At 41.1% G+C, this 14,025-nt stretch overlaps 1 protein-coding gene across 1 annotated transcript in view; it reads right to left on the bottom strand.

The window, feature by feature from the left end:
• asap1b (ArfGAP with SH3 domain, ankyrin repeat and PH domain 1b) overlaps positions 1–14,025 on the bottom strand; it is a 152,526-nt gene that overhangs the window by 31,472 nt on the left and 107,029 nt on the right. Inside the window, 10 exon segments of the mRNA XM_034167262.1 lie at positions 228–313; positions 4,109–4,134; positions 4,137–4,221; positions 4,223–4,267; positions 4,269–4,296; positions 4,379–4,470; positions 4,702–4,760; positions 4,763–4,792; positions 4,795–4,833; positions 10,056–10,222. Of these exon segments, the coding sequence (XP_034023153.1) occupies positions 228–313; positions 4,109–4,134; positions 4,137–4,221; positions 4,223–4,267; positions 4,269–4,296; positions 4,379–4,470; positions 4,702–4,760; positions 4,763–4,792; positions 4,795–4,833; positions 10,056–10,222 (657 nt within the window).

Genomic DNA, 14,025 nt, shown 5'->3' with positions numbered 1-14,025 from the left:
CACAGGACGGACTGCCCCCCCGCCCCCCCAAAAAAATTTCTGATAGTGCACGTTTACACAAAACTGTGGGAATCACAATATGACGACACTGTAACGCACCGATGTGTCTCGTGAAATGTTAGCAGTGAATTTAAGTTATGTGTGTGTGTGTGTGTGTGTGTGTCCTTGGAAAACAATCCAAAACCGATACAGATTATAGCGGAAGAAACTTGCAAGTGCTAATTTACCTGTTCTGCACAAGGAAGTCCACCAGGTGCAGCGAGGTCTGGTCAGCAGTCCGTACTGAGTAGTGCAGCGCCGTCTCCCCAACTTCCTGCAGGGGGCCGTCAAACACAACAAAGACACTGTGAGAGACACAATACAAGCATCCATTCTGCATTCTCACTCCGTCTTTCTCTCACTCAGCATTTAAACAAGCTGCAGTAAACAAAATGGCTCCTAAAAATAATTTTTCTGCAGCCATGACACTGACGTACGCCTGGTTGAAGAGGACGTGCTGCAAACTCACGCAGCTCAAAGGATGGAACCAGAGAGTATTCATTTATTTGTTTTAAATGAAGTGCAGGGCCAAAGGAATGAATGTGTATTTTCTGGTGTTATGCGGCGCAGCGTGTGCAGGGTGGAGGATAGCACGCAGTGGCGTTTTATCTGCGTGTTCGGTCAGTGGGGTGGACTGTGAGTGTGCCGCCCACAGAGATGCAGCCATTCAGATGTACTGACAGAAGCAGATCAGATAACAGTGAGTCAGACTTCATATTGCAGGCTGCAGCAGCTCCTTCTGTCACCAAGTCAAATCCTCTTATTCTACTGCTGTAAAGTGCATTTTTCATTCCAGACTTCTCCGTTATGAAACAGTGACCCGTTAAAGTCACATTACATCTGATCACCCATGCTGTTTTCGGTGCAATCTCCTCTGCATTACTCCTGCTGAAGCCCTGACTGGTGGTGCAAAAAATAATAATAAAAAAGCACAGACACAAACGGAAAGGAGATTAAAGCACAGAATAAGAAGCAGACAACAAATGTGCTACTGCAGATTTCATCATCTGAGTAAAAATGGATTATGAGATGATGCAGGACAATGCAATGTGGTTCAGGCTGCAGGATGTCACCACCTGCTGGTGAAGTTACTGCGATGACTCAGAATTTTCCAGTGGTTCCACCCAATTTCTACCCACCAAATACACAGTGCACCAAAAGGCGGTGGTGATGCGTCAGCAGTAGTGATCCAGAGACGATCAAACCACAGATGAGGATGAACCGCTGCGGCAGTTCGTCCATAAGCCTGGAAAGCAGTTTTCTTTTTCTTCCCCCCCCCCCCTTTTTTTTTTTTTTTACAGAAAAACACAACAAACAGATCACATAATGAACATTTTGACATAGAGAGTGGAATGTAGATGAAAAAATAAATAAATAACATATAAGAAAAAACAAAAGAATAATAAGGCATCCAGGTGATCATGTGTACAGGTCCCATTTGTTCCAGAGTTTGTGGAAAATGTCCAAGTTTAGGTTGAGCCCAAAAGTTATTTTTTCCATCTGCCTGATTCCAATGACTATGTCAGTCCAGTCTTTGATAGTCGGAGCCGTTTGGGTCATCCATTTCTTCGTGATAACTTTCTTTCCCGCTGTCAACAGTATATTCCATAAATATTTGTTTATTTTGTTCATTGTCTGAGTTTTCAGGCCCAGGTACATAGTTTTGAAGTCTCGCGGAATGGTGGTGTTATAGATACGTTGTAGTGCATTATTAATCTCCATCCAGTATTTTTGAATTACAGGACATTCCCAAAACACATGATAGTGGTGAGCCATTTGGCATCCACATCCTCTCCAGCACTGACTGTTTCCTTGTGAGTAGTGAATACTTTGACATGGTGTTAAAAAAAAGCGTGATACACTTTTCCAGCCAAACTCCTTCCAAGTATGAGAGTTGGTGGTCCTCCATTGAGATGCACATATCATTTCCCATTCCTCATTTGTTAAAGCAAAATTACCTTCATTTTCCCATTTATTTTGAATGTAGATAGTAGAATGATTGTCCAGTTTATTTATGGAGTTATATAATTCAGATATTATCCCCCTCGAAAGTTCTGATTTATATGCCTTAAAAAAAAGCTCAATTAGGGGATTACGGTCCTTGTTGCTTTGTTTAATTTCTAGGTTATAGTAGTTTCTTATTTGTAAGTACCTGTAAAAATCGTTATTTACTAAGCCAAAGGATTCTTTTATCTTTTCAAAGCTTTCTATGTAATTTTCTTTAACAATTTGATAAAACATTTTTAGGCCTTTCCCTATCCAGAACTTAAATCTTGAATCTGTTTTATTTGGCACAAAATTTGTATCATAAGCAAACCAGCTTATGATTTTCACATCCTTATTAAGTTTGTGTGTTCTAATTAGTTTTTTCCAAGTATGAAGTACTGAATATATCCAGGGATTCTCAATCTGTTCAATCTGGCCCAGTTGTTTTTCATCTGCCATCAGAGCCTGCACATGAACATCCGGTAATATATTACATTCAATGTTTTTCCATTGAGCTTCGTATTTTGGGTCACACCAATATATCAGAGCTCTGATTTGGGCTGAGATGAAGTAATTCTTTAAACAGGGTAAACCCCAGCCACCTTTATTTTTTGGTAATTGTAGAGTTTTAAATCGAATACGGGGTTTTTTACCCTGCCAAATGAATCTTGAAATTGTTTTGTCCCACTCATCGAAGAAATTGGAAGGGTCTGGAACAGGTAGAGAAATCTGGGGAGGACGTTCATTTTTATAATTTCATCCTTTGGCTTAGACTCAAGTAAGGGATAAGATTCCATTTTTCCAAATCTTTCTTAATGTTGTTAAAAAGAGGTGGAAAGCAGTTTTCAAAGGCTTTTTGGCCATGACGGCGTGAGATGTCAATGTGCAGTAGCAATTCAGGAAGTGGTTTACATTAGACAAATACGATGCTAAAGTACCTACAAACATTCTATTTTCACAACTGTTAATGAGGCATGAAGCTGATGTCCACTCAAGAAGCCTGTGTCCTACTTCAACATGAACTACAAATCTGTGAATGAGCTGATAAATGATACCTCATGCTATACAATCCTGGCTGCTTGCATCTATTATATATTAGCTCTGGGAGCATCACCACCTCCACCACACTATGGAAGCACCTCAGGTCCAGGATGGTGACCACCTGAGCTGAGCGAAAACTAATTCCGCTTTCTTCAGATCGACCCTGATATATCTCGAAGCATTAGAAAACATTTGGTTCACCACTATTTTCCTGGAACTGTTGAACCTTGGAACACCTAAAACTACCTGCCGGTGTCGCCGACCGAACGGTCCCCCGTAAAAATCGGTGTGTCTCCCCCTGCCTTCATTGCGCACGCGTCATTTCGGCGCATCAGCAGCAATTCACCGATTATTCACCTCGTTTCTGCTTAAAACTGACTTTAGAATGATTTAAGAGGTTTTACTTTGTCATCTGATGGTTAATAATCACATTATTCCCTTTGATCACTTTAGATGTAGAGTCAGATTCAGAAAGCCAGACTCAGATGTGCTGCTGTGGTGATCGCTTTCCCCGTCTTTTATTATGAAATAATGCTGAATTTATGTGGACAATGATTATTGTACATAAGCTTCAGATATCCGTTGCTGAGATAGATGATGACTGGAGTGCAGTTTTATGCAGAAACAAGGTGATAATGGGTGAGGTGACTGCTGATGCTCCGAACGATGCATGTGCAGTGAAGGCAGTGGCGAGGGGGGGGCGTTCGATCAGCAATACTGGAGCACAAGTCAGACATTGTGTTCCTTTGATTTGATCAAGTGTAAGAGCACATTAGGGTGGAGTCCTAAACAATCCACAGGATCACCAACAAGCAAATCCGAGCATTTCACAAACGTCTTAGAGTCATTTCTTGGACCAAAGATGTGATAAACTCAATGAATCAATTAACAAAAACTACAGTGCAAAAAAAAAAAAACACATAACCAAACTTTGGCACAGACTCAATTTTAAAGAACACTGGTCCAGGGAATAAAAAAAAAATAACAAAACACCCTGGTACCATCCCTCGTGTACAGCTTTCATCTCTGAGCTCAGACTCACCGGTCCGGCTTCTGGGAGGGGCTCCATAGCTCCACCCCCTCTGCGTAGACCTGAATGAGAGCCAGCAGGTCCCTGGACTGGACAGCCTCGCAGAGCTCGATCATTTTAGCCTGCCGCTGACGTGCACGTCTTTCTTGCATACTTGTGGTCCACATATTTAGGCGTTGATGAACTCCTTCCTTACAGTCCTGTTGGGGCAAGAGAAAACCCACTGTTGGCTTTGTTTTGTCTACAGTGGGATGTGTTAAGAGGACAGCGGTTCTTACTCACATGTCACTGGAGGGAGTGGGCTTTGGCGAGGGGGAAGGGAGGTTTCCCTCCATGATCTCATTGAAACTACTGTTCCCTACATTCTTGGCAAGCTGAAAGAGAGAAAAGACAGATTCAAGTTACAGTAAACGTTCACAACGTGGTCACATGTCCAGTGAGATCCTGGTCCAAGTACATTGCAACCGAGGGATCAAATTCACCTCTTTTCCACATGTTTGGTTCCCTTCATTATTTGTATATATCACGAGAGATAAAAATAATACAGGTGTGGACTACTGACTCAAGACTTTTTTTCTTTGCTTCTCTCCCTCAATATGACTCACCAAGAGTTCTGAGGTTCCTAGCTTGTCCAGCTCCATGGACTGAATACGTGAGATGTGGACCCCATCTCCCGGTGAATGCCAGAGCATTCATGCAGGTCAGGATACCCAGGTTGGTGGACAGCCACTTGGGGTCTATAAGCACACACAAAATAATGACAAAATTTAACTTCACATAGCAAAAACCTGCTGTTGGGGTGGGGTGTGTGCATGTGTAGGGGTGTCTGTATGTGGGATTGTGTCAGATAGGCACTTGGGGTTTGTATTTTTGTGCTACATTTTTACATTTAAAAAGTGCTCTAAAGATAGGGTTTGATTGAATGATTGATTGATCCTCACAGCAATCATCTATTAGCTGCAGGTGAAACATGAGAATACCCTTCACCTTCTCCAGCCACTGTGGTCCTCAACAATGAGGTCCTGGATCTTGCTCAAGGCACTACGTAGCCATCAGTGGTGGGCACACTTCCGACAATCCGATAACAGATAATTATCGAAGATGTTTTCATTATCGGATTATCTTTTTAGATAAATTTAAAAACCATCATCGGACTAATTATCTTCCGATGAATTACCATCCGATAACTTTTAGACCGATAACTTACTAAACTAAGTTGAACAGTGAAAAACATTTTTAAAACTGTTAAAGCTGTTGAGACCTACCTGTTAAAAGTTTCCTAATAGGCATGTTGTTCTACCCTCTGCAAACAGAAACCACTCTATCGTCTGTAAGCAAAGGAGAACTGGTGACCAAAAAAAAAGTCATTTCCTTTAACACCATACTAATATAATCGCAATGTCACCAAGTCATCCAGAGGCATACATGTTTAACTTATGGTTCAAATTTTAACCACTCATTTTAGACAAGTTATTTAAAATTGTCATGTCTGAAGTTTATAAAGTGAAAATATCAGATATATGTTTTCGTTGAAAAGTAATGTGCTCATTTTTAAGGTTTTGTGAGCACATGCTGTGCCAGGCAGCAATGCATTATGGGTAGCATAAGGTAATCTCAGACGTTCACGACAGGACAAATGCATTTCAGACACACTCTGTTCAGGGTCCACAGATAACAGCATTAAACTCTAGTGCCTAAAACTCTCGGAAATATATTCTCTGGGTTTATAGACGTTAGTGTATTTGCGTTTGTTAAATTCCACGCATCTTAAATGTAGCAGACACGGATTATCTGGAATTTTGTTTGACATTTTTTCAAAGCCGCTACTGCCATCTACTGGCCAGGAGTGTTCATGGCAGTATTAAATGTCTGGGTACATGGCTGCTCTCAAAGTGTTGGTATTGTCCATTGTCCAGGCACTTTTTGTGTGCATATATTTGTCAACGTTGTATTCTAAAACTACGGTTAGAAGTAATTCCGACTCCTTATCGGTCCACACCAACGAGGTTGGCGCCATGTTTTTAGTTTTTGTGGAAGTGACGACAAGAGAATAAGGCTCCTGATTGGATAGAATTTTAATCAGTACCGCCACCCAAAGGTTTGGCAGACTAATTACAACACATTATACGGTTCGATGTGGATGGATTTTTTTTTTTAAACGACGTAGTGTGGATGAAGTTTTTTCCCCAAACTGAAAGGGTAAGATATTCGGTTTTACAAATACCAGACAACGTGTGTACATGGCCTTATGTCTGTGAAAGGCACTATATAAATAAATTTACTTACTTACTAATATTGAGTGCACGTTTTACAACATCATAAAAGTTTTAAAACATGCAATTGCGATGACACTTCCAGGGCTCCATAAAAATGCCTGTTTTTACAAATAAAAATGGAATATTTTACAAAAGCACATTTATCTTTAAACCAACACACGACACACGTCACATTAACGTGTTGGTTTACATAATGGATTACTGAAGCAATCACTGTTTAGCACTTTTACCCAGAATGCTTTGCGGTCTGTGTTTGTTACAAAACCTCAGAATTAGTGCCTTATTCAACATTAAAAGATATATGTTATATTTTAACTTTGTACAAATGACAGAATTGACATTAATGGAGTTATTCTATCAGTATTTTAAAAAAAAACACAAGTTAGTATGACTTTATTTTTCAAGACCTCTGCCTGACCGGAGTGTTGAAACTGATAGGGAGCTGGCCTTATGGCTGTTCTCTGTGTGTCTCTGTGGTGGGAGTGCTGTTGTAAACAAGAGCTTCCAGCAGGGGCAGAATGTTGAAAGAAAAATGATTATGATTAGTAAAGAGTTGATTTCGTGGGTGCTCTCAGGATTTGTCTGTGCTGCTTCCTGCAGGGGGCAGCATGGCCAAACATTCTTGCTTATTCTTTAGGTCTTTTACCGCTTTTGATGCTTTCAAAAGCGATCGTGTTAAAAATCATTTTCAGCTCTTTAGTAACTGCAAATGTCCCATAGACAACACTGTAATTTATCGGTTATCGATTATCTGTAACTTCTGATACATTTTTGGGTGGTTTATTGGTTTATCTTTATCAAAGATAACTTTTCAGTTATCTTATTATGTGTTATCGAAGTTAATTTTTTGGTTATCTGTGCCCACCACTGGTAGCCATAACGTAGTCATTGCTGAGGTTCCCTCACAATGCAAGACGTACACTTCATTTGCAATTCCATAAATAACTGCTCATCTGATAAAATCACTCCAGGATTACACCAACGACTCTGGAGAAACCTGATATTTTATAAGTGAAAAGTGCAAACAGTGGTGTTTGGATCAGGATTTTACATGTTTCTTTAGCCTCTGACTTTGATGCTGTGCACTGAGCCGGCATTCGGGTCATCCTGTGAAGCTGAAGTCACCTGAAATCAGATATTTTTTGGCTTCCTTGTGACAACACACACTGATTATAATATCATCAACTTCAGTCTTAGAGAATTTCTAATCATTCAGAAGTTTCTACAAATAAGTCCATAAATTTCTGAAATCTTCAATGTTGTTTAAAGAGTCAGTTGTTTTGTTGTATGTAAACTGATGACCCGGTAAAAATCTGGCACAGTGGATAAAAATGGAAATAAACTTGCATTGTTTTAAATAACTTTATACATAAATGGAGATATTGTGTTTGGCTTAATAATGGACAACCTGAGCGTGTCTAATTACTAAAAGTTAGGGTTTATAAATAATAACAATGGCTGCAATTCAATTAATTTGAAAGCTACAGTGTGTAGGATTTACAGTAGTGTCATCTAGTGGTGAGGTTGCAGATTGCATTCCGTGTCCACTGGTGTCCATTTTGTTTCCCCTTCACATTCGGTCATTTTTTTGGCCAAAGGGATTCATGCTCCTGTGCCTTCTCTTTGGATAAGCAATATGTATGAACCTCAATTTTAAACACTGAGTGTTCCTAAAGTGGCTAGTTTGCACGAGCAACCAGGAGCCAGTGTATCAGGCAAAAACTACTACTTCCTGTTGAAAGTAAATACAATTTTTTTTCTCTTTCTTTTTTTAATTTGATCAGCCCTAGCATGAAGTTATGGGAAACAGTAGTAGAAGCTAGGCTTAGAAAACAGGTGAAGACCTGTGAGCAGCAATATTTCATGCAGAGAACCAGCACTGCGGATGCAATGTTTGCTCTGAGAACACTGATGGAAAAGGCCAGAGGGACTTACATGTCATATGGTATGGTTCTGTACTGGATTTGGCCAAACACACCAGCCACCCTACCCTGTGTATTGCTATACAATGCTGCTGGAACCTCAATTTCCCTGAGGAAGTCTTCCCAAGGGATCAATAAAGTTCTAGCTAATCTAATCTCTAATCAAATCCTTACAAGATAAACGCCTGTCATTAGATTCTATATTTATCTCTCTTTTATGGAGAAACAATTAGCTCCTTGGTTACTACCTCAAATTCTATGCTTGGCACACTTTCAGTTATGACTGGTCAAGCTAAGCTTTGTCACAAAATAGAGTTGTAGCAAATAGCAAATGTTCGTCTTTGAAACAACTGATTAATTAGGGCTGATTAATTAGGAATTAAGGCTGATATTCACAACTAAACCACATTTTGATTAGTTTAAGTCCACTGTGGTGGCACAGAGAGCCACAGCAGTGAACCTGGCGATGCAGTGCGACCTCTCCAGCTGATTAGGAAGTCGCCCTAACAAGGAGCGAAATCCTCAGAGAATATCAATAGAGATGCCCCGTCCTCCTCCTCCGACTAGAGGGAATAAAGAGCTGACCTTTTGAAAGTTATTAAGATGACCTTTCAGCCGTTATCAGGGCTGAGAGTGACGAGCATGAACCTGTATTTTTGACATGACTGCTGCAAGGACTCAGCAGGCAAAATCACAGACAACACAAACTGTGTCCTCTCACTGCAGACTGCAGGGGTCAGCGCAACATTTCTGTCTTATGTAACGACGTGACATAACAATGCCATTTCTCTAAGCACAGAAATGTTATTCTCCCCTCACAGCGCAAGTCATCCTGCCTGTGAGCTTCTCTGTGTGAGTTTGTGTTGACAGTAGAGGGGGTGTGCATGAGTGCCTGAATGTGCACACTGCCGAGTGCTGAGTCTTTGCTTCCTAGCACAGGGAGGGGGGTGGGCTCAGGATTGGGTTGTGTCCTGAATGCCAACAATGCCGGTGTTGGAGACCGAACGGTCCGCCCCTAAAAATCAGCCCGCCTTTTGCATCTGCGCATGCGTCATTTCTGACCACAGCAGCACGTCTGAACCAGAGCCTCTTCACCCAAAGCAATCAAATGGATTAATGGGATTATTAACCATCAGATGATAAAGGTAAAACCTCTTAAATCATTCTAAAGTCAGCTTTAAGCAGAACTGAGGCCGTTTTAAGCAGAAACAAGGTGAAAATCTGTGACGCTTTGAAATGTTCAATGCGCAGTGAACGCATCAGCTAGCAGCTCGTTTAGCTGCGGTGCACTGATCGCTTCCACCACCTTTTATGATGAAATAATGCTGAATTTATGTGGAAATGATTGTAGTGCTAAAGCTTCAGATATCTGTCGCTGAGATAGATGACGACTGGAGTGCAGTTTGAAGCAGAAACGAGGTGTTAATCCGTGAACCGTGTCATCGGGGGGACCAATTTTTAGGGGGACCGTTCGGTCTGTGACACCGGCGTGCACACAAAAGTGTGTTTGACAAAAGGCCACTAAAGGCTTTGCACAATAGCTCACTGAGTTACCGTCAGTTGCTGAATAGAAGGATGCCGGGACGCGACACTGTAGAACGATGAAGATTAGTGCGCGGAGATGAGTGAAAGTTCATTCCTGGGATCGCAAAGTGCTGAACTGCCGTCATGACAAGGTGAAAGTTGACTAAGCACAAAGCAGAAAGAAACACAAACACAAACACACACACACACACACACACAGTCAGCGGTGTTACACACCTGCAGCTCCGCAGTCGCAGCACACTTCGTTGCCTGGCATTCGCAGCACGTCTTCGATGATGGCTTTAGTCAGGTCCTCCAAACCGCCCTCTCCTCCGCTGCTCTGCTCCCCTCGAAACGCCATGTTCAGTGCCTCCTCCTTGCTGTTGGTTAGCACGGAGATCCAGCTGTACACAGGGAACATCAATGTAATACATGAGCAACTAAACACATGCAAAACCCAGTGCAAGGGGGGAAAAAAGAGATTAAACTATGCGGTGGAGGCGGGAGTTGCCAGGTTTATTATCATCTGTTATAAAACAACGTAAGAAAATGTTCCTGTCACCTTTTATGATGAATACGTTAAATGATTATGATGCCGCTGATTGCTCCATAACTGCAAAAGTTCGAAAAATAATTTATCTGCAAGCTCCAGATGCATTTTTAATAGTTTCAATAAAGACGTGTAGGAAAAGCAAAAGCAGCACTTGTTAGAGCGCAACTACTCAAACTCAAGTAATCACGTTGTTTTTAATTTGTTGGATGTAAAAAAAAAGTGGCAGTGAAACATTATTAAAAAGAATTCAATGTTTCTCAAATGTGATCTCAAAATTAGCTGGAAAAAAAAAAAAAAAAAAACTCACTGTTCGTATGAGGAAGTGTTACATCCTTTACAAACAACGCACCAGCTTAAAAATCTGATAAATCGGGTTCACTATATTCAGGTACTAGCTGTCCTTGCAATCTTGTGGAAATGCAAAACTATATACATATTTTTTGAAACATGCCTACAATAGCCAATCAGAAAATGGATGATTATTCCATTTTCCTGGAAGCCACAATGACAGTACAGCAGACAGGCAAAATAATTTTGCATTTAGTGACAAAAGCATGAAATTTTGATACACATATAGCCAAAGGTATTCCACATAAAACTGGATATTAAGCCCTCATGCATTTTCAATATGTCACCTATGGCAGCCAATTTTCAAAATGAAAACTGAAAAATGTTTGTCGTATTGACAAATATACCACATTACTGTATTTGTCTGATCACACTGATTCCAACAACAGTCATCAGGAGATGACAAATTTGCACCTCAGATGGATATTAGGGCATGGGAGATTCCACTGAATTTGGGAGGTGATCTGGATCCGGATTGATGGACGACAGAAATCTCGGATTGCTCTTGTTTGATCTGCAGTGTCAATTTCAAGGTCAAAATATGTGTCAAAAGGTGATCACCCCAAAATTGAGCCAAATGTTTGAAATAATTCCCACTGTCTTCCCCCGTTCCAAAGGTACTTTCTTTGTCCAGATTGGAAATTGGCTCAGAAGTTATGGCCTTTTGAAAATTGGTGGCCACACCCTCTTTAAATGGGGAGCAAAATTTACCCCCCCCCCCCCCCCCCCCACACACACACACAAAAAAAAATAAAAATAAAAATAAACAAATAAATAAATAAATAAAATGTCCCCTATGTTGGAAACAATTCATCAGGTTCACCTGAAATTTTAGATTTGAGGTTTGGGGGTCCAAAACCAACACATGTTCTCAATTTCATGAAAATCTTAGGAGGTGAGGTTTAGCCCACTGGGATCTTTCCTCCCCAATATCTCAGCATCTAGATGAGCTAGGATCCTGAGTCCAGTGACTAAATACACATTTTCAGAGCCAAGGAATGCAACGGGGCTCATTATAAAAATGTTTATGTGGACAAAGTCACATTTTTACAAATCTAAGTTGGCTGCCATGGTGGCTTCTGGCAAAATTGAATCATCCATTTTCTGGTCAGCTGCTGTATGCACTTTCCATAAATGTATAGTTTTACTCATCTCCACAAAATTATAATGAAATTACATCACGAACCTGACTAGTATGGTGAGACACAAAAGGTGGTTTCATCTCTAAACACATGCTTACATCTTAAAGAAATTTTACCAAAATGATTTTGTCTTATATGACGTGTCATGAGGTATTTTGAATGTAAAAATCAGACAAATGTACTTGGGAAGACTGGATTTTTGCAGTGTAAGCGGGCGCTGTGGCCTTGGTGTGCCTCTCGTTTTAATCCAGCTTTCATATGTGCATCATCTGCTAATTGTAAAACATTTGTCTTCTAATTAAAAACACCTCTCCGTTTAATAAAAAAAACTAGTTCAAAGAAAAACTAACATAAAAACCCAACTGTGGTGGAGCAAACTTAAATGACGTCTCATGTTTTTTAACATCCCAGCTAGTGAGACAACATAAAAGTACTCATGATTGTAAGTGTCTCTGCACACGTGCTAATAATTCGTGATCGCTGATGTATTTTATTCCTCTCACTCTGAGCGTTAGCAGGTGGATTTCCGGAAAACGTTTCACTTGGCAATTCTCTGCATTTTACAGTGTGTGACATCCTAATTAGCGAAACAGAAACATCTCAGTGACTGACAGACAGAGGGGAAAAGAACCTGCTCCGTCCAAAAACGAGGCTTTTGAGCTGCTGATCGAAGGCAATGGCTCGGATTTACAGAGAGGAGATGACACGCTTCACCCCAAAACGCTTTAACTTTTTCAGGGTTGTCGGATTTTGGAGCCTAAAGTTTGGAGATATGCTGTTTGTGTGGATGCTGGTTTACTGAAGCTGTGGACATGGACGCGGGACATCTGACACTGTTTTTAACAGACTGCCTGGACACAGTGGATTTGTTACATTGGAAAAAGTCAGAATACATTATTTCCAGGAGTACATGGACGTTATTTTATGTGCCACGATCGAGAGAGAGGCAGAGCTGCAGCCTGCGATCTCAGATTGCGCCTTTCTTTGATCGCTGGAAGTTTACATTTAGAAATTAATCCACAACACGATAGTGAACGTGGCATGTTCTCTTTTTGTGTATTGTGGCTAGATTTCTTTCTTTTTTTTTTTTTTTTTACTGTGCTAGAGTGTAAATTGTTGCTGTGTATGTGTGCTGCGAAGCTTGCTGTGTGTGCACGTGCACGCACGCCCGCTGTGCAGCTAACGAGATGCTCGCTTTCCCCCAGCTGCAGATGTTGTTTTTTTTTTTTTTAGATTTTATTGATAACACTCAGAATTAATTGTGCACAAAGCTGAACCTGGAGCAGAGATGGTTAGTGACATGCTGCGTTTATGGCTGCAGGTGCACATTAACCTCCTTGGAGCCGCAGATTTTACTGTGACTCCATCAAAATTAACAGTTATCACTTAAAAATTAGTCATCATAACACAACGTCACACTTGTGTCAACTGTGGAATTAATCTGTGCCTCTATTCTTAATGTTAGCAGCTACATTCCATGGAAGCGCATGCTTGGACGCTTCTAGTTGGAACGTTACTTGTCGAAAACACCCGAGTACCGTATTTTCCGGACTATAAGTCGCACTTTTTTACATGTTTTGGCCGGGGGTGCGACCTATACTCCGGTGCGACTTATAAATGAAAAATATACCGGTAGGATCTCAATTAATTTACTGTAACAAAACAATTTTACGTGACAGAGTCGATCTATGTTTTAAAATGGCCACCGGAAAAGGAAATGCAATGCATCATGGGCACTGTAGTATGACGGCCATCCTATAGTTCACGCTGGTCGCGATAACCAATCAGAGAACAGAACTTTGGATGCGTATTCCTCACCTCACCCACAGCGTGTGAAGCTGACGAACTCGGTGCTTGCTGTTATTCCGGCTTGGCGAACAGAACAGCTTCAACCCTTGGATATCAATGTGAGCAGAGTGTTTAAGTTGACGCTGAGAGCTGCGTGGGAGCATTGGGTGAGCGACGGTGGAGGATTAGCGTGTGCACTTGGAAGGAGCTGGCGTCGATGATTGTGAAAAGCGTTTGAAGCAGACGAACATGGTGTTTATTCCGGGACGGCTAACAAGACAGCTTCAACCCTTGGATATCACTGTGAGCAGAGTTGACGCTGAGAGCTGCATGGGAGCACTGAGCGACGGCGGAGGATTAGCGTCTCCACTTGGAA

This window comes from Thalassophryne amazonica, chromosome 1 (genome assembly GCF_902500255.1).
Source record: "Thalassophryne amazonica chromosome 1, fThaAma1.1, whole genome shotgun sequence".
In the NCBI taxonomy this organism is placed as follows: Eukaryota; Metazoa; Chordata; class Actinopteri; order Batrachoidiformes; family Batrachoididae; genus Thalassophryne; species Thalassophryne amazonica.
The sequence above is the reverse complement of the archived record's forward strand: the minus strand, read 5'-3'. Positions and strand labels throughout refer to the sequence as shown.